We start from the raw sequence: 21534 nt of genomic DNA, 5'->3' as shown, positions 1-21534 counted from the left end.
AAGTCTGATCTACTGTCTCATATTCACAATTAGCTTTCGAACCCAAATGTCTTCAGTATATAGTAAAAGCAAATAAACTGGCCTTGCTGTTTCAATACTTTTAGAGAGGACTGTATAAAATACTTTTAAGCAGTATTTTGGTATATTATATAAAACTTATCACATATTACATAGTATTTTATAACTCATCTTTGGGTCATTCCATCTTAAGTGGTCCAATGCAGGTTACTCAACCTTTTTTTGTTTTTGTTTGTTTGGGTTTTTTTTTTTTTTTTTTTTTTTTTTTTTTTTTTTTTTAATACTTGGTTTAACTACGACGGCCATCTTTGTGTCATGGCACACAACAAATTTTGGTTATACAACTGTTTATGGAAACCTGAATATCTTGGCTCAGGATGGGCCTAGCTCCTTGGAACAAAACTGTTCTCTATAGCACATTACGAGGTACATATAAGTATATAACCAATTTGCATATTCCTGTTCCTTAGACTTAGAACTTAAGTCAAGATTTCTCACAGTTCCACTTTTAGGGTCATTTTTTAATTGAAAGGGTTTGGGTCTCAGTCTTAATTTTTTGGGGGTACCTAGGTAAGTATAGTGTGCAGGCTGAACATTTCAGGTTTGAGTCTTCTCTTTATTTTTTTTTTCATGGGGTGAGAAAGTGCAATTTAAAAAATTCCCCTCATTTTCAGGTTCTCTGGTGGGGGCCCAGATACGAAAGTAAAATTCACAGAAATGTCATCTATAGTAGCATTCTGCTGAAAAAAAATTAAATAAATAAAAATAAAAAAATTGAGTTTGAGATTGGATGTGGTGTTGTTTGTCCTGTGATGAAAGCAGTAAGCGACTACAGCTCACAAGTCATTTACTGCTTTGATCACAGGAGAAACATCACAGCTTTGTTGTGTGCCATGACACAAAGATGGCCGTTGTAGTTAAACCAATAAAATAAAATAAAATAAAATAAATAATATGTTGGTTTTGCAATGACAGAGGTAATCACTCAAAACTAATTAGAAAAATTAAACATGGTTGCGCAAGCAACTTCGCAGTTGTTGGACCACTTGAGATGGAATGGCCTTTTTGCAGGAAAAAAGGCCAAAAAAAAGTAAACAAGTATTTAAGTATTAAGGGTTATTCAACTCAAGTACCCCAAATGTGTAGACTGAAATACTAGCCTTATAAGTTGATTCATTCAGTCAGCTACGTGTAATGGGATTTCATTTTCTACACTTTCATTGCAAATATATGTGAGTGTTACATTAGAAAAACGAGTGCACTTTTTTCGTTGTTCGTTTTGATTTGATGAACCGTTCAGCACGCTTAACCGGTTGTTTCCGGTTTATTCTCTATTTGTGGCCCTCTTGTGGACGAGCCGAGTAGTGCAGCTGTTCCAAATAACGGAAATCTCGCGAGATCTGAACAACGCTTTTATTTCTGGTAATGGCGGCGTCCTGTGTGTGTATACACACACAGCGTGAGTTTTGATTATTACTGACTTCAGTTGAAGTTTTATTGGGGGAAGCGCTGTGTTATTGTATTTAAATGACTGGTAGGAGGAAATCAAGACGCGAGCAATTTTCTAACAGGTGACGCAATTTTTTTGTTTCTTTAAATTATGGTATATGTTGGTTGTGAGCCCATCTGGTAGTGAAATTCATGTCAAATTTACATATTATTTAATAGTATATTTGATTAAATATCAAAAGTCTAAAAGGTGTGCATCATAGCTGACACCTTCATGAATAATATACAGTTGGTTTTATGACTGTAATTCATTCCCTTTAAATGCTATTGAAGTTAGAAACCTGTATATCAATGTCGTATGTAACTTTAGAGACGGTCCCTTAATTTCCACAGATCTGCGAATATCGACCGTCCAGAGTCACACCAACATTATTCCAGTTGTGCACGTTAGTATACATCAGCTTTCTGTGTATGGAGTTCATGTCTGTTTCCAGGAGGGCTTTTTAGGGATTATAATATTCAGCTGATTGCAAAAGTACATACCCATGGAACAAATGAACAATTCAAATCATTTTAATTGATTAAAACTATCAGTTGGACATCTCCATTTCTCTCTGATCGTGATGTTCTTTGAAATTTGACGCGCCCTCCCTTTGGCCTTATAGCTGTCTTCAATCTCCTTGGATCCTCTTAGATGTAATTAATATTCACCATGTTATTCTTCCTGACATCTCTGTGAATCCACTCTGCCAGATGTCAAACACTGCCTGCTACAGATCAGACCTGGAGACTGAGAGGGTCAAACTTCTTCGTTATTTTTCTGCTGATGTGTTGGGTCGTGTTCCAGGATATACAGTTTTATTTTGAAGATCTTGGAATTTTATTTAATTAATTTATTTATTTTTTTGTAGATGAGTTGTAAGACAGAAGTACTGTTTTGTTTTTGGATTTATGGGGGACTCAAACTTTTGCTTTTAACTGGAAATGCTTCCATTTCTTGTAATTATCATGTCCTGATTGCTGGTTGGCAATTTTATAGTAGTCAGGGGCGGTTCAGAGTCTAACTTACATTAACAGTATTTTAGAGTAACGTTAGATATTTTTCACACATTGTGCATATCACTGCTACACTGTTTGTGCGCCTTTATGCTAAAGCCAGGATGTGAAAATTTTGGTTTTAGTCATTTAGAGTTTCCAGTGGTTTTCATATCAGTATCTTTTACTTTGGAAATTGTCCTTGCAACTGGTCAATTTCTGCTTGAAATATTCCAAGTCCATGTGTGTAATGTTCTCTGATTACATCCTTCATCTGTCTTCAGGATTCAGTTTTGCACCTTCCCCGAAACATTACATTAATGGCCCAAGCTTCTGCCTGAGCGCGATAGTGACACACAAACTAAACACCTTCTGAAGGTCTTTCCCACACACACTTCACGACTGACAGAGGTGTGAGTATGTCCGATCCTGGAACCTGCAGTGACACGGTTGTTTTAGGAGGAAAAGGACAGGAGGCAGAAGCTGATGGAGAATCACCTAATGCTGAGCCTCGTCCACCCTGCACTGAACAGGAGGCTCAATCTGCTGCCAAACAGCCAGCTCTTAGTGAAGGGATGGAGATAGAAGACTTTAATCAGCCTGCTACATGCACTGTGACAGTAACAGCAGTTAGTGAGGACCAGGACGCTGGTGAAATCCCAGACAAAGGTGACATTATTGTGTCTCGGTATCTTTCTCTGCAGTTCTGTCGTATTAGTTAGTTTGATGTGATTCATATTAAAGTGTCAAGTTTGTAATCCTGGCTTTCACAATTTGTTACAATTTGATTCGTCACTTCATCTCAGTGGCATAAAAAACATGTAGCGAAATAGGCATATCACTACGAATATTTCTATTCACTTCACTTTATATGCATAACACATGCAATTGTGTGCATTCAACAAATTATTTTGGAATTGCAGCACTTTTACATCAAATTGACTTTTTGTATTATGTGATGACACCACAGTGCAAAAAAAAATAAATAAATAAAAATACTGTTGCGTAAGTTTTGCTTTATTGCAAAAAAATAAAAATGCATGATTGACACATTTTCATCAGGGATTTCGTGTATGAGCATTTTTTTATCTTAAAAAAATCGCTTGTATTTGTGCTGTAATGCCTTGCATTTGTCCTACAGTGTTCAGTCAGTTAGAGGAAGCTGGAGAGAGACCTGGAGAATTGACACAAAGAGATGAAGAGTGGCATGAAAATGATGAGACAACCACAGCGATGGAGAGAAAAGAGGATGAAGGAGGAGATGAGCAGGAAAACACTGACACGGAGCCCACAGCGTATCAGCATCAGTAGTAAGTACATTTTGTCCCTTATTTGGCTCTTTTTTGTTTGTTTGTTTTTAAACCGGTGAAGGATGGTTTGTGTAAAAAAAAATATATTTATATATATGACCTAATGTTGTTTTCATATGAATTCAGCTTGGGCCTGGATTTCAGTCAGAACCTCCAGATGCTCACAGGGTCCTGGGCAGAATATTCACAGACTCCAGAGAACTACCTCAAAGGCTGTAAATGGTGAGTAAAGTGGTAAGATGTAGACAACAAGCTTAACATTTTACTGTTTCTCATATTTCAAAGCTTTTATACCCTCATGGCACAAAGATACTTAAATATTGCCGTTCACTGAAATTCTGTAATTTGACTGCAATACCAGCATCGCACCCAATGTGGCACTAGATCATAATAATCATACTACAAAACCACTTTTAGATCAGCTTAGCTGGTAGAGAGAGTATTTAATGTGATGCTCGCTGTACCAGTTAGCGATGATCAATGTGCTGTGATGCTTTTGGGGAAACTCGGCCCAGATGAATTTTATTTTATTACAAATAAATGAATTTTATTTTATTGCAAATGTTTCTCTGTTAGTTCAGTTTCTGAATGTATGTTCCATTAGCTGACTAAATGACACCGTGGTGTATTCAATTCCATCGTAGCCTGTATAGCTTGGAGAATTGGTGGCTACATTTACATGCATAGATTTTCATCAGTCCAGATAAATTCACTCTGGTTACAAATTCCGAATGCACTGTTTATATGCGCCCTAAACTCCGCATCCTGTCGGAAAATATTACTTCAGTGCGTTATGTGGAATCAAATTTATGCACATGCGTATAGCTGAATTTCATAACGAGACGTGTGAGAGTCCTGTCAGTGTAACAAGTAGCCAACGTTACTTTAACGTTTAATGTTAATCTCAGCAAAAACATTCTCTAGAACAGAAGTCGAGAAGATAAATTTCATGTCCCACATCATTCTGTTTCAAAGTAGTAGCTTGATCCCCATTCGGCCTCTTTAAATCTGTTACTATCTGTAACATTGGTTTTGTGTTAAAAAAGATATAGTTTTTTTCCTACATGAATAGCGATGCTGCTTGTGAAAGTAATTATGTAATTGCGAAAGTATAGAGTTTATCTGGTGATTCTATTAGGCGACAGTTTGTTTTTTTAGATTCGCCATAAAAGTTTTGTTCGACTCCCATTTAGGTGTTTGAATGAAACATTTTCATTCCAATTCAACTGTAATATCATTATTAAGGGGCTATTGTGTTTTGTGCAACATAGACTTAATTTGAACTTGAAAGAATAATGGTGATAAAGGTCAGATGGTGACAGGATGTTATATACAGCTACAATCAAAATTATTCACCCCCTATTGCAAATCAGCTTTATTGTCAACGTTTATAGACTTTCAGCTGTTTGCAATGAACAAATCAAACAAAAGCAATAGGAATAGTTCAACACAACGAATACTTCAAGTGGTTTCCCCAAATTCAACTGAAAATGCAACTTATTTCTCTCAAAATTATTCAACACCCTGAATAGAATCCATCACAACAGCACAGATATGCAAAACAGGTGTTGTCTCAAGCACACCTGATATAACTAATCGAGGGCTTCATTAGTTGCACCTGGTGTGCTTGAGCTGAAACACATGAAATACCTGAACTGGCCAGGGTCAAAAATGTATGAAATACCTGAACGGGGCAGAAAAAGGAAGCTATCAACGGCTGCATCCAGGCTTCTGAGAAGGCAGGTGGTAAAAAGCCCTCGAGTGACTGCAAAAGATCTGCAGCAACACTCGGTGGTAACAGACACTGAGGTTTCAGTGAGCACAGTATGACGCGTACTAAATGCAGAAGGTTTCCATGCCAGAACTCCAAGACGTACACCACTACTGACCCAGAAGCAGAAGAAAAGTTGGCTCAAAATCATATAAATAAGACACAGAAGTTTGGGGATTCTCTTCTCTGGAGCAATGAAACAAAACTGGAACTTTTCGGCATCAGCGGTATGTCTGGAGGAAGAAGGATGAAGAAAGAACACTCTGTCCACAGTTAAGCATGGTGGTGGTTCAGTGATGCTCTGGGGCTGCATTGCATCCTCTGGTACTGGAAACCTGCAGTGTGTGGAAGACAAGATGGATTCATTGAAGTATCAGGAAATCCTAGGAGAAAACATCATACTGTCTGTGAGGAAGCTGAAGCTTGGGCGTCATTGGACCTTCCAACAGGACAATGATCCCAAGCGTACCTCAAATTCCACCAAGGCTGGTTGCAGAAGAAGTCCTGGAAGATTCTACAGGGCCATCACAGTCACCTGACTTGAACCCCGTAGAAAATCTCTGGTGGGATTTGAAGAAGGCTTTTGCAGCATGCAAACTCAAGAATATTACTGAACTGGAGGCCATTGCTCACGAGGAAGCAATGAGAAGCTGGTGTCTGGCTCTGCATCTCGTTTGCAGGTCATAACAGTAAAAGGTTGCTCTACTAAGTACTAAAGATGCTTGCCATGAAGGGGTTGAATAATTTTCAAACTGGAGAAGTCGTTATAAGTTGCATTTTCAGTTGAATTTGGGGAAACCACTTGAAATAGTTCAACACAATGAATGCTTCAATTGCTTTTGTTTGATTTGTTCATTGCAAACAGCTCAAAGTCTGTAAATGTTCACAATAAACCTGATTTGCAAAGGGGGTGGAATTATTGTGATTGCAACTGTAGGTTAATCAGCTTCACCTGACTTCAAAAATTTATTCAAACTGGTACATATGAACAGCATAGATATCACACACACCTATTCTGGCTTTTTTTTTTTTCCTTCCACCCTCTGTGTTTCTCAGGGCTCCAGATGGTTCCTGTATCCTCTCGAACAGTGCAGATAATGTGCTGCGTGTGTATAATCTCCCGCCCGAGCTCTACAGCAGCAGCTGGGATCAGCTCTCAGAGATGGTCAGCCTCTCAACCATAGCAGCATCATTATTTATACATTTGGCACTGTTTTATTTAGGACTGGAGCCTAATAAACCCATCAGCATTGATGTTATGGAAGTCGGTGCCTACTGTCATATCAGTTTGGAACTTTATTTTATCAGTATGTTAACATTGCAGGGTTGAAAGATGCAAAGCAGTGCACATGTGCATGAGGAGCTTAGATACTTACTAACTGAAATTGAAGTTGTTCTTTGTTTGGGTTTAGTCTTCGAAGTCTGTGGCATCCTACAACCCAAATTCCGAAAAAGTTGGGACAGTATGGAAAATGCTAATAAAAACATAGGAGTGATTTGTAAATGTACTTTGACTTGTATTTAAACAAAAAACGTATAAAGACAAGGTAATTGATGTTTTACCTAATCAACTGCATAGTTTTTGGAAGTTTTGAATTTGATGCATGCAACACATTCCACAAGTTGGGACAGGGGCAATTTAGATGTGACAAGCTGAAATAAGAAGGTGATGTGAAACAGGTGAGACAATCGTCTAATCATAGTATATAAGAAGCCTCCAAAAAAGGCCTAGTCCTTGAAGAGCAAGGATGGGTCAAGGCTCGCCAATCTGCCAACAGATGCGTCAGAGAATAATCCAACACTTTGAGAACAACATTCCCCACAGAGAAATCGGTAGGATTTTGGGCATTTCACTTTATACAGTGCACAATATAGTTAAAAGATTCAAGGAATCCAGTCAAATCTCGGTGCGTAAAGGACAAGGCCGAAAACCACTTCTGAATGCACATGATCTCCGATCCCTCAGACATCACTGTCTTTAAAACCATCATGAGTCTGTAATGGATATCTGACATGAGCTCAGGAATACTTTGGTAAAGCTTTCAGTAAACACCATTCGCCACTGCATCCACAGATACAAGTTAAGGCTTTACTATGTAAAGCAGAAGCCGTACATACTTTCCAATTCATATAAAAAAGAACCACTTATGTGATTTGGTCAGCTTGGATGTTTTATAATTCAGGTGTCACAAGGCAGCTTTACAAAAATCTAGATGTAGATTTGGATCCTGAATTACAGTGGCAAGAAAAAAAACTCTGAGGCCATATGAAGAAGTAATCTCGAGAGGAACCAGACTCAAAAGGAAACCCAGCCTCTTCTGGTGAATTATGTTGTAAATTGTAATATCCAACAGAATAATCTGTACTTTTATTGTAATAATAATAAAAAAACATTTACTGAATTATACCATGTTATTCTGAATAAGTGGTTTTATTTCTTTCCTGATAAAGTCGCATGTTAAGTAATACACATTACTTAATACTTGGTTCCAAGTAATCTCATAGGTTTGTTGAGTTTTCAGGCCAGTCTTTCATTATGTTCATGGAACATGTTCATGAGACGAATGCACCATGCATTTGTGTGTTCTTACATATACCATCTACCCTTGCTGCTGGAAGTATTATTTAAGCAGTCGCAGTATCCTCTCCTTCATGCAGCACATGCTCCAGTCGATGAGAGTATTGATTTTCAAGCACTCTCAGGTTGTTAAAGGAAACGATCTCAGTGGAAAAGTATATTGATGCACATAGCCAGTAGTTTGCAGCACTGGTTGATTGAAGAGCAGATAATGTCTTAGAAGTCTTAAAACCCATAATAATTGATTTCCTCTGTTTATCTACATCTAGACTCCAGTGCTGAGAATGACTGAAGGAGACACTATCTACGATTACTGCTGGTTTCCAAAGATGAGCTCTTTGGATCCAGACACCTGCTTGTGAGTAAATGTTCTCATCCGTTCTCTGCAATAAGAAATATTGGGGCACTGTATGCATACTTTTATCCGAAGCCAAAGAAGACTATCTAGGTACACAATCTGGAATTGGCTGTGGGGGAGGGGTCGGTGTCATCTTGGATGAAACCACTGCCATATTAATGTTTCCTTATAGTTAAAGGTGATCAGTCAGAAGAACTGTGAATGATTTGCAGTGATTTTTCCCTTCCCTCTACAGAGCAAAACCATGCCAGCTTTTCCTTTAATATGTCACCCCTCTGTAACTTTGCATAATTACTTCCCATTATTTCACTCCCTATAATTAGCTTGTCATTTACGTTTTATGGCATGGTGTTGAAAATCTGGGACATTTTAATTCTTTTCCGACCAAAGGAGAAAGTCTGCAGGTTTCTGATGTAGAAGATTCAACATCATAGTTGAGGTTGTATATTTTGTGAAAAGAGTGTAGTTGTTCATCATTTGAGCATCATTTTGACATTGCAGGACTCCTGGGGTCTTCCAATGGTGTTTCATATTTCATTCACAAAGCAGCCTGGTGTACCATATAATTCCAGATGTCTTATTACTTGTCCAGAATTCATGACTCTTATCTGCCCGTCTGCCAAATCATCTGTCCCTCGGCTGCCCTGATTTTTTTTATTTTTTTTGTAGGCGCTCTTTGAAATTCAACGCCTCACTAGAGAGATTGAGGGGGGGTGGGGGTAGAAACTTTTCATCAGTAATCTAACCTCTGCTTGCATCATTGTACTTGTATGGCAGGCCACAGTGCTGCTGGAGGTGATTATGAAAAATCTAAGTGGTCTCTTATCTTCCCTCTTCAGCCATTTCCATCACCCTTGGTCTCATACAGCATCTCCCTTTTTATTGAGCATCGTTATTGTGCCCGAATAAGTGTCCCAACAGCCTCATTATTATTTTTTGAATGCAGACTGGCTGACATCAATGCAGACCAGCTGTCTCCAAGGAGATTCCTGTTGTCACAGGCGCTGGCTGTAATGCTGCTAAAGGGGGACTTGTTAACTGCATCCCCCCTCCCCATATACACACACACACACACACTCTCATTCAATGGTCTCATCAAACACACTGCATGAATATAATCACCCTGTGGCAACAGAAAACTAGGGGTGATGGGGTCAAGGATGAGATCCCAGGCAGAAGGAAGATGAAGACGAGAGCAAGAGGAAGACTCGCTCAAAGGAAAAGACCAGTAGAGATCTAACCTGAGCAGAGAGACTCTCAGAACAATGCTCTGCTTCTGAAGTTTGTTCAGGCTGCCAGCGGGAATAAGAGAAAGGAAAACCATGGAAACATTTAGCCGTGATTGTGAGTGCTGCTCTCGTGCACACATGCAGGGGAAACTGCTGAAACATTCTGAGAATTGTAATCTGAAGTGGGATTTGCCATTAACACAGGCCTGTACCAATGACTACGCCTTGCAGGGAAACACCACAGATTTCTTTTTGTTTCTTCTTCCATCGTCGCTCCTGAAGTACGATCTCCGTCTCATATTCAGAAGGCAAAGAATGTAAGCCTCCCTTAGAGACGATCAAGCGGATCTGCTTTGTTTTGCTTTCTGGGAAGCGGTCCAGCCTAAACTGTGAAAGTGCACTGCCATAATTGTTTCTTTTTCCCCAAGCAAGAACAAACGGAATGATGAGGGAAGAGAATACAGTTTCTCGCATGGACGCCTGTGTAATTATGCTACGGTTAAACGCGCTGTATTTAAAGCTTCCGCGTTTCTGACTAGTTAGGTCTCTGCTTCTTAAGCAAATGGAACAACATGGGGTGCAGTAGAATAAAATGGACTTAATTGCCTGTGCAGCTGTGAAATGTTTCTTAAACGAATAAGCTTATGATATCAGCTCGCTTTAATTGTTCCACGTATGATTTCGGAGTCATTCTGTCTGTCTGTCCCGCAGTATTGCTAGCAGTAGCCGTGACAACCCAGTCCACATATGGGATGCTTTCTATGGTAACCTCCGCGCGACCTTTCGACCCTACAATCACCTGGATGAGCTGACAGCAGCCTATTCGTTGTGCTTCTCTCCGGATGGCTCGCAGCTCTACTGCGGATTTGATAAGACGGTCCGGGTGTTCTACACGGAGCGGCCTGGCCGGTATTGTGAGCAGAGGCCTACTGTCGGTGAGAGATCACAGTACACCTCGAGTCTCTTCTCTTCAGAGAGGCTTCACTCTCTTCTGTGTGGAAAGTGCATGAGAATGACCTGCTGTGCTGGAGATGGAATGAAATGATTATCTATTTGTAATTATTTTATGGCGGAACCAAATTAGGATTCTAGTCTACGGAAGTTAAACTAACAATTTAGCAGGCAGGGTTTGAGGAGCTTTGTATGCTCCTCAATGAAAAGCAGTGTTAAAGTGTTTTTTTTTTTTTTGTTTTTTTAAAATTTCTTTATCTTTTACTTTTCTCATTCTTTGCTTGCTTTCATATTGTCTCTCTCTCTCCCCCTCTTTTTGTGTCTGTCTGTCAATCTCTCCTTCTCAGTTAAGAAACAGGGCCAGAGTGGTATAATCTCATGCATGGCATTTAGTTCGTCTCAGCCAGTGTATGCTTGCGGTTCATATTCACGCACGGTGGGTCTGTACTCATGTGAGGACGGATCAATGTTTGCTCTCTTGCCCCAACGCCATCATGGTGGAGTCACACACCTGCTCTTCTCACCGGATGGTAACCACCTGTACACAGGCGGCCGCAAGGTGGGTGTGAGAGTTTGGTTAGACGACGTTGATGATGGATGGTCGTGTTTCTCCTTCGTGTGCATGAAGAGATAACACCACACCAATATACACAAGCATACACCACATGCAAGGAGTGCATTAAATTGGTAGTTAATGCTGTTCATAATGTGCATTATTTTGGCAGTTTATTCAGTACACCTATTTAGTGCCTAATGAACTGGCACGTTAGACTATATCTCAATGTTGAGATATTCTAAAAAGGCATCTCTGTATACACTGTAATTCATGTAAGGATAAATTCTGTTCACGTTTGGACTGTATTTACATGAAACCCTGAAACTGAATCGTGTGTGTTTGCAGGATCCCGAGATCCTGTGTTGGGATCTCAGAGATCCGGGTCGGGTTCTGTTCTCACTACCCAGAAATGTGAGCACTAACCAGCGCATTTACTTCGACTTAGATCCGTAAGTTACAGCACAGAATGAGAAAGCATCTATTCGTGTACTCCAGATGTCCTATTGTCTCCTGTTGGACCTCAAATGCGTGTTTGTTTTGTGTTCGGCGCAGGTCTGGCCGGTATCTTGTGAGTGGTGACACCACGGGTGTGATGTCAGTATGGGACACACTCACAGCCCCTCCTGATGGTAATGAAGAGGTAATGAAGAGGCCAGTGCTTCAGTTTCAGGCTCACTCAGACTGCACTAATGGAATCAGGTATGACAGAGTCACAATTCTCCCACAGTACTTCTTGATCATGTAGAAGAATTGTGTAAACCTAAGGCCTTGTTTTCTTTAAGAATTAATGAGAAGTCTATTAAGCTTCACTGGAATAAATGTAAGGGATGGTCAGTGTTGTCTGACTATTTTATCAGGAAAAGAGTCTGCTCGTGTGTGTTTTGATTAAAAAATATATATTTCTCAGGATGCCTGTGGAAATATTGTAGTGATTTTAGTGATGTTTACTATGAAATTTCAAAACGGAGGGAAAGAAAACCAAAACAAAACACATGCCCAGGGTAAATGTGTGAATTTAAGTGCACGAGGACAAGGGCTTTCTTAATCAACAGTCAAGCAGGAACAGCTCCTTGTCCTGATTGGATGTATATTAGTGGCTCATCGTTATTTATTTTTTTTTATTTACTGTTATTTTTATTTATTCTTTACAGAGGCTGGGTTGCTACAAAGCCTGGAGTTTTCCCCACTTTTCCTAGATATTTAATATGCATCTACCATATGCAGAGAACTTCTAAATCATTGTTTGCATGAACTTTATGTAAAATATGCACTACTGAAAATCTTAGGGAGTCTTAATATGAGTAAACCGTCATAGTGCTTAACCCTTCAGTTAATGCCATTGGTATGATAGAAACCTGTATCCTATTTTGAATGTGTGTCTGTTTTTTGCATCTTTCCCTCTAGTCTTCATCCTTATATGCCGTTAGTGGCATCCTGCAGCGGTCAGCGTCAGTTCCCGTGGCCTGGAGACAGCGATGACTCAGACTTGGAGGAAGACAGGATGATGACATCCAGCGACATCAGAGAGGACAGTGGGCTCGCACTGTGGTGGGCAGGACCACTGGGTTCAACCAGTGAACAGGGGCAGGAAGAAGGGAGCACTGCTTGAGAACCTATCATCTGTATCTGCTGCAATTTTTGTGAACTGGACTAAGATTTACAAATTGCCTGATTGCAGTAATGACCGTGATAGGAATGTATATGTGGTGTATAATATCTTTCACAGACAATCTTACAAACAGCGAGCTAAAGGCTTTATTGATTATAGAGAAGTGTGTAAGGTGTTTTGTAATTTTGATGGCAGAGGAAGGGAATTTAGAGATCAATTCATTTTTAAGAAAGCGAAGGTCTATGCCTGGCAGTAAACTTTTTTTTTTTTTTTAATCTGTTAGTGAATTATTTTAATTACAGTTTAAAATGTAACTTTATTTTAACTGAATATTTAAGGACTTTTTTTTGTTCATTCTCTTTAGTGCTTTTGTTGCAATGATTGCTGTACAGTAGCAGTTTTACTTCTTGTTTTTTTTAAATAGCAGTTTTTGCTGATTGTTTATGGCAACTTTTGAAAAAGACATTTCCGTGAACACAAAGTTTCTTAAGTGGTTATGTTGGAGATAAGAATGAAAGCAAACACTGAATCATTGCTTGGCATTCTGTGGACTTTCTCCTCCACTGCTCTCCCAATCTAATTCTTCTGCTCCGGTGAGACGCTGCTACATTTATTACATCTTCTGTGTGTAGTGCTGCCATGTACATCTGTGAATCATTTTTTAAGCCAACAATAACATGTATGTAAGAACCAGCTTTTGAGAATTTTTCTTTGCTCTACAACCCCAGTGAGTCTGGATATCCATTTGTACATGTTTTTGGGTGTCAGTTGTAAATGAGGGTATGACTGCTATTTGTACTGTGTGTGTGTGTGTCTATGTCTATATATATATATATATATATATATATAGTGGATCTGAATCTAATCAACCATCCCATCCTGTATGCTATTTAAAGGAGGCTACTTGCAGATTGTAATTAACTTTGTGCCTGATCATTAGAGGTGCAGGTTGACATTTTTTCACGTGTTTCTAGACCACAATTATCATGTAATTTCAGAGATACTTTTGAGAAACTGATGCATGACGATGTCAGGCAATTCATTTTCTCAAGTTTGATGTTTGTGTACATTTTGTGAACATTTGTTTCAGGTCTGTGGATAAATTGCTGGCTCAGAGCTCCCAAAAACATGTACTTGGTCTGGGGGGAAAAAATAAAAAAAGTTCATTGGTGCATTACCACTGTATACAGAAGCTGACTTGTCTGAGTAAGTGATTCCTTTTAAATACACCAATTCTTATATTTGTCTTAAATATTTTATTCTAATTCAAAATCAAAAACCGTTAAAAGCAGTTAAATGAGATGCGACCCACTGTGGCGACTACTTGTGGTGGTAAGGGATGGTGGAAGTCTTTTTGTAACCAACACTGAAACATTATCCATGTTTTTTTTTGTTTTGTTTTTTTAAATTTTATCCAAATGTTTGTTCCTAATCACAGATCCTTAATGTGTTGGTGATACTGACTTTGAGGGTTTGAGTTAGCTGTGTACAACAATGCTGGTGGGTTTTTTGTTCGTTTGTTTTTTGTTTGCTTGTTTGTTTTACTGCTAATAGTTGGTAGCCTTGGTGAACATTTTTCAGCTCTACACTGTAGGGATGCAACTTGTACATGGGTTGTTTCCTTCCATATTGTTCTAGTAGGAGTGCATGGAGAAAATGTGAGACATCTAATTTGTGGTCACATCGGTGCTGTAGCCAGTCCCCTTCAGGATTTCGCTATAAAACAAAAAAGCACAAAAATCTCCGCGAAATGAATCATAAATTTTGGAAAGTGCCACAGCAAAATCAAGCATTTTGGGCAAGTCAAGTGGCTTTTATCACTATTTAAACCATATACAGTTGGTACAGGACACAGTGAAATGAAACAGCCTTCCTCTAGGACCATGGTGCTATATAAAACAACACACTAACCACATGAGACAACACAGAACTAAATAAGACCTACACATTCTATATAAAGTGCACGTGCAAATGTGTGCAAACACCACAAGACACTACTACTAAAAACAGGATAATGGGTACAGTAAGTGCCACTGTAGTGCTGACCAGTACACAGTTCTAGCGTGGAAGTGTCAGATATAACAGCTAGTGCAAAAAGATGAGTATAGAGTATGTATTTATAAGTACAATATCAGCAAAAATACAGGTACAATCACCAAAAAAAAAGTGAAATCCTGTACAGACTGTGTATCTAGTTATGTAGTATGTGTGGAAATATAGCCCTCGGCAGGGAAACCAATGCCACAGTCAATAACTCCTGTTTAACTCACTCTTAACAGGAATGTGTGAATGGACAGATTCTGTCCACAAGAGGCGCTGTTTAGGTTACACCTAAACGTCAACAAGTTACTGGCAAACAACTAAATTTCACACGTTCTCTCTCTCTCTCTCTCTCTCTCTCTCTCTCTCTCTCTCTGTGTGTGCAGAGCTGTGTTTTGACAATGTATGGGGTCGTCTATTGTGTTTGCTTTAAAACGTTCTGTGCCAATTTTTTTTTCTTTTTTCTTGCTTATGCTTTTTTTTTTTTTTTTTTAAAGTGTGAATACATAAAGAATAGAAGTCTAATAATTAAAAACATTGACGCAAAGCATATTAAATAACCTGCACTGTGGGAGGTAAGTCACGCAGCTTTCTTACATACACGCTTCACTAACCACAAACACAAAGGCATCTACTCTTGTATCCAGTGGATCCATTTATTCTTCAATGCTAAGCTGCAGCAGGCTTCTCTTGTGCTGTCTGAGTTGCTTAGTGACCAATTTGAGAAAGAGGGAGTGGAAGTGAGTAGAAAGTCAAGTGTGTTTTAAAGGGTCTAATTCTGGTGCTCCAGAAGAGTAAGGGCACTGGAGAGTAGACTTTTAAACACAAGGCCCAAGGAGATGATGTTCAGCAGGACCAGGACTTGCAGAAAACACACATTTTAGGAAAGTGATGAATATATCAGGTGCAATACCAGTTACAGAGACCTGTTAATAGCAGTGGAAGAAAATGTTAAAACTTCATAAATAAACCAAAGCCATAACTAACTTGTTCCGCTTTTGATTTTGTTATTAAGGGAATAAGTTCAGTTTAATTTAATCAATGTTTTAAAACTAGCATTCTCATAAGGGTATTGCAGCTTTGTTTATTTTATATATATATATATATATATATATATATATACTGCACTTAGACTGCCTTCACTGCTAGTACCTTGTAATGCTATGGTGTTCAAAGTGGGGTCTGGGGACCCCCAGTGGTCCGTGAAGTATATCCGGGGCCTCCCTGACTGTATTGTTTTTTTTTATATCACTTGGCAGTGGTGGAGATGACTACTAATATAAGTGTTATTGTAGTTGTAGGCCTAATTAACTGGCCACTTGAACTGAAATGTGTTTGTCTAAAATTCAATAACTATAAAACAAGTATTTTTAATATTCAAAATTGTACATTTTAAAATGAAACCCTACATTTAATAAAGCCAGAACCAGTTGTTAATATAAAACAAATCTATATCTGGATGAGTGGAAAATTCAGGAATGAAATGCTATAACGGGTTAATACATTTATATAACGATACAGATTTGCTCTACTGTTCTTAATTAATCATGATGTGATCACAAGGGGGTCACTGGAAATTCTTTTACTCTGGAAGGGGTCCATGGCTACAAAAAGTTCAAGAATCTCTGGTTTAATAGACTCTGTACTCCCTAGTAGCAAGTCTGTCTTGCAACGCTTTAGGTTTTGACATGTGGTTTGTTTATGGTTAATCCTGAACTGCGCCTCATAAAAGTTCAAGTTTTTTGAAAGTCCAATTTTACCTCTTTGAGTCAATTTGCGATTTCACCACAGAGCCCACATATTATACACTTTGAGCTCTGACACATTATTGTGCTTGTCACCTGTTTTTCTCCTTCTTTCTCTCTTTCTGTTCCTACTTCTTGTTTCTCCCACACACTTAAGAAACTTTTGCTGCGTCTCAGCATTTCCACAATAGCATGTTTCCGACTGGAAGGCAGAGCAGAACATTCTCTTCCTTGTAACGACCTGAACACAGCCATACGATGACAGTCCCCTAATTGCTAGGCTCCCTCTCCAAAGCTAGACAAATGACTGTGGCATTTTCAAGTGCTGCATACGCCCCCTTATCTCTCTGACGGCCTGGAGTTCGGCTGACTTCTCCAAGCACCCACTCTTTTCGACCTGCCCTTTCTTCAGCCCAGGCATAATTGTTGCTCTTGTAATGTAAAAAGGTAAAAAATTGATTCCTTCAGCTCTAGGAGAGAAGACTGGTCTACTACCTCCACGACCATCATTGATGGTCCTGTACAATTCAGTCGCAGACTCACCCAGCATTCTGCTGGCTTTGGTGGTGATGGTGAAGCCCAGTTACTCCTGACTGAAGGCAGTCCGGTGTTCCGTGAAAGAGTAGAAGTTGAAGGCCCTGAAACTTTTAGGAGGTATTCAACTTAATTCCTGCTAATTATTTGAAAATATTTTAGCAGTTCCCATTCCAGTTCTTAAGGATCACAAGCCACTCCACATTTTTGTTCCTGTCTTAAATATACTGGAGGCATTTAATCAATCACTGCTGCAAAAGAGCAACACGTGAGCTACCTCGAGGACCGCTGTTTATGGAATTCAAAATATTTCTAAAGATAGCTATCTGAGAGTTTTACATTTCCAAGAACTTATAAGGCCACACTACAGCTGCAAGGTTTAATATATTTATACACACACACACACACACACACACACACACACACACACACACAAATCTCTGTGCTTTTCAAGCTCTCCTTGCACAAGCATTTAGACATTTTAGGATTTTTACCTTCAAATACCTGCTGCTGTAATCATAAAGACTCTTCTGTGCTCATCCCGGAACACTTACTCACAGTATTCTTATACTGAGCATCCTTTCAACACACTTAGTACCTTTTTCCTTGACTCTTCTACACCCAAACACTGTAATGATTTATGATCTCACTATCCAGTGTCACCCAGAAGAAGACTCTTTTGTGTCTGGTTTCTCTCAGGATTTCTTCTTTGGCTCGTCTCAGGGAGATTTTACTCGCTGTCGTCAACTCTGGTTTGCTTATTAGGGATCTGCATGTACTTGAGGATTTCTATAAAGCTGCATTGTGACAATATCTATTGTTAAAAGTGTTATGTAAGTTTAATTGAAATAAATCTAATTGGGTGGCACAGCTAGCATTGCTACATCACAGCTCCAGGGTCCCTGGTTCAAGCCTTAGCTTGGGTTACTTTTACCTCCCAGACAATGTACCAGTAGGTCAGGGGTGTCCGGTCTTATCCGCAAGGGGCTGGGGTGGGTGCAGGTTTTCATCCCAATCAAGCAGGAGCCACATCTGATTCCACCTGTTGATCTTGGCTTTCAGTAGACTCGGGTGTTGCTTCTGCTTGGTTGGAATGGTTGGTGGTGCCACAACCATTCCAACCAAGCACAAGCAACACCCGCAGTTAGGTTAGTCCAGCAACTAACCTCTGAGCCACCACTGCCCACGTGAAGGCATGCATGTAGTTGTGTACATGCTGCCCTGCAATTAACTGGTGTCCTATTCAGGGTGTGTCCAAGGCTCCCACCCAGATCCAGGTTCCAGATCTACTGCAACCCTGACCAGGCTAAAATGGCAATGGAGGATTGAATTGAATTGAACTGATTCGAAGTGAAGCAAACTGAATTGACCTAGCATGTTTTGGAGGCTTGGTTTTGAAGGTAACACCAAAAGAGAGGGAGTGTATTTGTTTCAATTTCAAGTTTCAAAACAACTCCTATCAGCTTACTTTCAGCAAAATCACAGATGGCACATTTAATTGCCTTTTGTTTTAACATAATATGACTAATCAGCTGGTTCCAGACTTTAGTTTAGTTAATGAGTGTGAGTGGTTTCTGAAGCAGTGAACTCTGCCCTGATTGTACAAATATTTCTAAGATATTCAAGAGAATTCTGACCCCGTTTGCTCTGCCTTCACTAATTATGTGTAACATGGTCCCGAGCATGCTTCTCCGTTGCCTTCTAGTGGAAGATGGACTGAAGGCGGTGGCGGCAGTTAGGGAGCTGCCATTGTATGTTTGGAGCTGTGAGGAGACCTTGCGTAATGGTCTGTAATTGCTTGTGTAATTGCTCTCTGGGGATGGTGTACGGCAGCCAAGGCCTGAGATTGATCTCATCTTCAAAAACCGAATACGTTCAACCCTGCCAGCCCTGATCATCCATCGTTCTCTTTCCTTCTCTCTCTACCCCCCCCCCCCACTCCATCTCTCTGTGTTTCTTCCATCTCTCTGTCTCTCCTCGTCTATGTTTCTTTCTCCCTTCTGTCTCCCTCAATCTTTCCTACTAATTCATCATTTAGGTCCACCTCCTTTTCAGTCTCGATCTGCTCCTCTGGCCATTTGTCTGCCTCTTGTTCTCATTGGACTTCTCTCTCTGTTCAGAGGCTTAGTGTTCAGTTGCAGGCAGCCCTGAAGGTAGAGCTGTAGGCCCAGCTCAGGCTTTTATGGCTGGGATGGAGGGAGGGGATGAAGGATGAAAAAGGGCAGGTAGTGCAGGAATCCTTCAGGAGAATAAGGGATGAGTTGGCCTGTGTGCAGCTTAACATTTAAGCACATGGGTGCAAGCTGAAATCATATAGGTTTACCCGCTCAGAACTGAAAACCATTTTACATTACTGTAGTTTGTTATTATCGTTTAATTGACAATTGACTACATTTCCATGAAAACTTTCAATTTACAAATCTCAAAGAGTTTTTTTTTTTTCTCTAAACAACACAATAAATCATGTTTTGGTGCATTCAAGCTTTAATTATTAGCTGTATTTAAATTAGACAGGTACAGTTGTTGCCTCACAGCTCCAAGGACCCCAGTATAATTCTGATCTCAGGATACTGCCTGTGTGGAGTTTCATATGTTCTCTATGTGTCTGCATGGGTTTCCTCCAGATTCTCCAGTTTCCTCCTAAAATCATTCCAGTAGGTGGACTGGCTATTTGAAATTACCCCTATGTTAGAATGAATGTATGAATATACACTGTGTGGATAGTGTCCTGTACTGCAATGGACTGGCAACCCCTCCAGGGTGTATTCCTGCTTCATGCCCAGTGTTCCCGGGATAGGCTCGAGCAGGTTAAAGTGCTTGCTGAAGATTAACTTCTAATTCCACTTATTTCGTCTCATTTCAGTAAGACACTTTTTAACCTTTACTCAAGTATATAACCTTGACTTCACTTCCACTTTTAATTGAGTACAATTTTGCGCAGATCATAGGTTCTCCATAGGTTCAACTCATAGATATGGTAGCAACATGAGCTGAACCTATGAAGAACCTATGCTTTGCATAAAATGATAAATGTGCGTACATTAGAATTAAAAATCGCCGAACTTATGCAGTAGTAACACAGTACACGCAAAACAACAAGCATGCAACAATAACGTCAAACAGGTCGCATGATTTGAAAAGACATTTTCAATAACTCACCTTCATCCGACATATTTTTTTAGGCTGTCATTCACTTGATATCATGTTGAAAATATGTTTCCAGTGAAACACATCACTCATTCAAACATTACTTGAACACACTGGACTTTGAATACAGTGATCGTATTGCGTTCCAGGGAACTGTCTTCTATGTTGGTCACTGAGGCTACAGGATATGTGAGGAATAAGTATCTAGCTCAATTTTGCTTTGTCTTGTCAGTCATCTGATCCCTTTGTGTGTGATTCCCTGGCTCTCTCTCATACATACAGGAACGTGTGAGAGATTGTGTATTGACAGCATTCCAGAGTGTAAGGGAGGAGTGCACGAGTAAGGCTCAGAGGGAGAGACAAACTCTACAACACAAACATACAGAGGAGATATCTCAACTTCAGGACAGGCAAGAGTGTGAACATGTACACACACACCTCCTTCTCTGTCCCATATAATACCTTACTGAAGCACTATTTCTTCATTAGCGTGTTTCACTTGGCTCTCTCTGTCTCTGTTGCTCTCATTCTCTCTGTTCCTTTCTCTCTCTTATTTTCACTCTCTCATCACTTTTCCTCATCATTTTTCAAACTTTGTTCTCTGTTATTACTTTTTCCATGACTATTTCTGTTACTTGTGTACTCATCCAACTTTCTGTAGTGTGATAACTCAGCTAGTTTAAATGCGTATGTGTGTCTCTGCGTGTCTGCCTGTGTGTGTATGCATATGTGTGTGCTGTGGGCTGCAGCAGCTGCAGGACAGTCTGGATGGAGTCTGTAGGGAGTGGATGCGGTATGAGGCAGAGCTTAAGGTCAGAACTCATAACGAGGTCATCATGAATAAATGAACAGCTCCGAAATGGGCCCGGGTCCAATGCAGCATCTGCAACTCACTAAGCTGACCAGCACAACCACAGACCCTCTCTCTCTCTCACTTTGTGCCAGCACATCTCCTGACTTTTTATTTCCTGTTAAACTTGCTGATGTCATTGCCTTGGCTTCAGCCCTTGAACCCGCTTTTTTTTTTTTTTTTTGGTCTCTCTCTCGCGCTCTCGCTCGCTCTCATCCAAGGTGCTGCAGCCTCCTCATCATCACTGATATTTTCAGCATTTGGTTGTTGTCGTTTTCCGCCTGTCCGACTCTGTCTGCATCTGCTATAATGCTCACACTAGGCTGCTGTACATTCATTATTTCTCTCTCTTTG

General features: G+C 39.8%; 1 protein-coding gene across 2 annotated transcripts; it reads left to right on the top strand.

The window, feature by feature from the left end:
• The first annotated feature begins 1410 nt into the window (after positions 1 to 1410).
• On the top strand, positions 1411 to 14056 carry wrap53 (WD repeat containing, antisense to TP53). 2 transcript variants are annotated; one of them, XM_017472371.3, is made up of 12 exons: positions 1411 to 1589; positions 1861 to 1913; positions 2787 to 3171; positions 3644 to 3812; positions 3939 to 4034; positions 6640 to 6748; positions 8431 to 8519; positions 10460 to 10683; positions 11047 to 11258; positions 11601 to 11704; positions 11808 to 11954; positions 12660 to 14056. In XM_017472371.3, exons 3-12 carry the CDS (start codon positions 2922 to 2924, stop codon positions 12862 to 12864), a joined length of 1605 nt encoding a protein of 534 aa, XP_017327860.1. In that variant the 5' UTR covers positions 1411 to 1589; positions 1861 to 1913; positions 2787 to 2921; the 3' UTR covers positions 12865 to 14056. The 2 variants fall into 2 exon arrangements, with proteins under 2 accessions (XP_017327860.1, XP_017327859.1); XM_017472370.3 differs by lacking the exon at positions 1861 to 1913.
• Positions 14057 to 21534: the final 7478 nt, after the last annotated feature.

This window comes from Ictalurus punctatus, chromosome 7, assembly GCF_001660625.3.
Source record: "Ictalurus punctatus breed USDA103 chromosome 7, Coco_2.0, whole genome shotgun sequence".
Classification (NCBI taxonomy): domain Eukaryota; kingdom Metazoa; phylum Chordata; class Actinopteri; order Siluriformes; family Ictaluridae; genus Ictalurus; species Ictalurus punctatus.
Note: the sequence above shows the minus strand (reverse complement) of the source record. Positions and strands in the feature narration are given on the sequence as shown.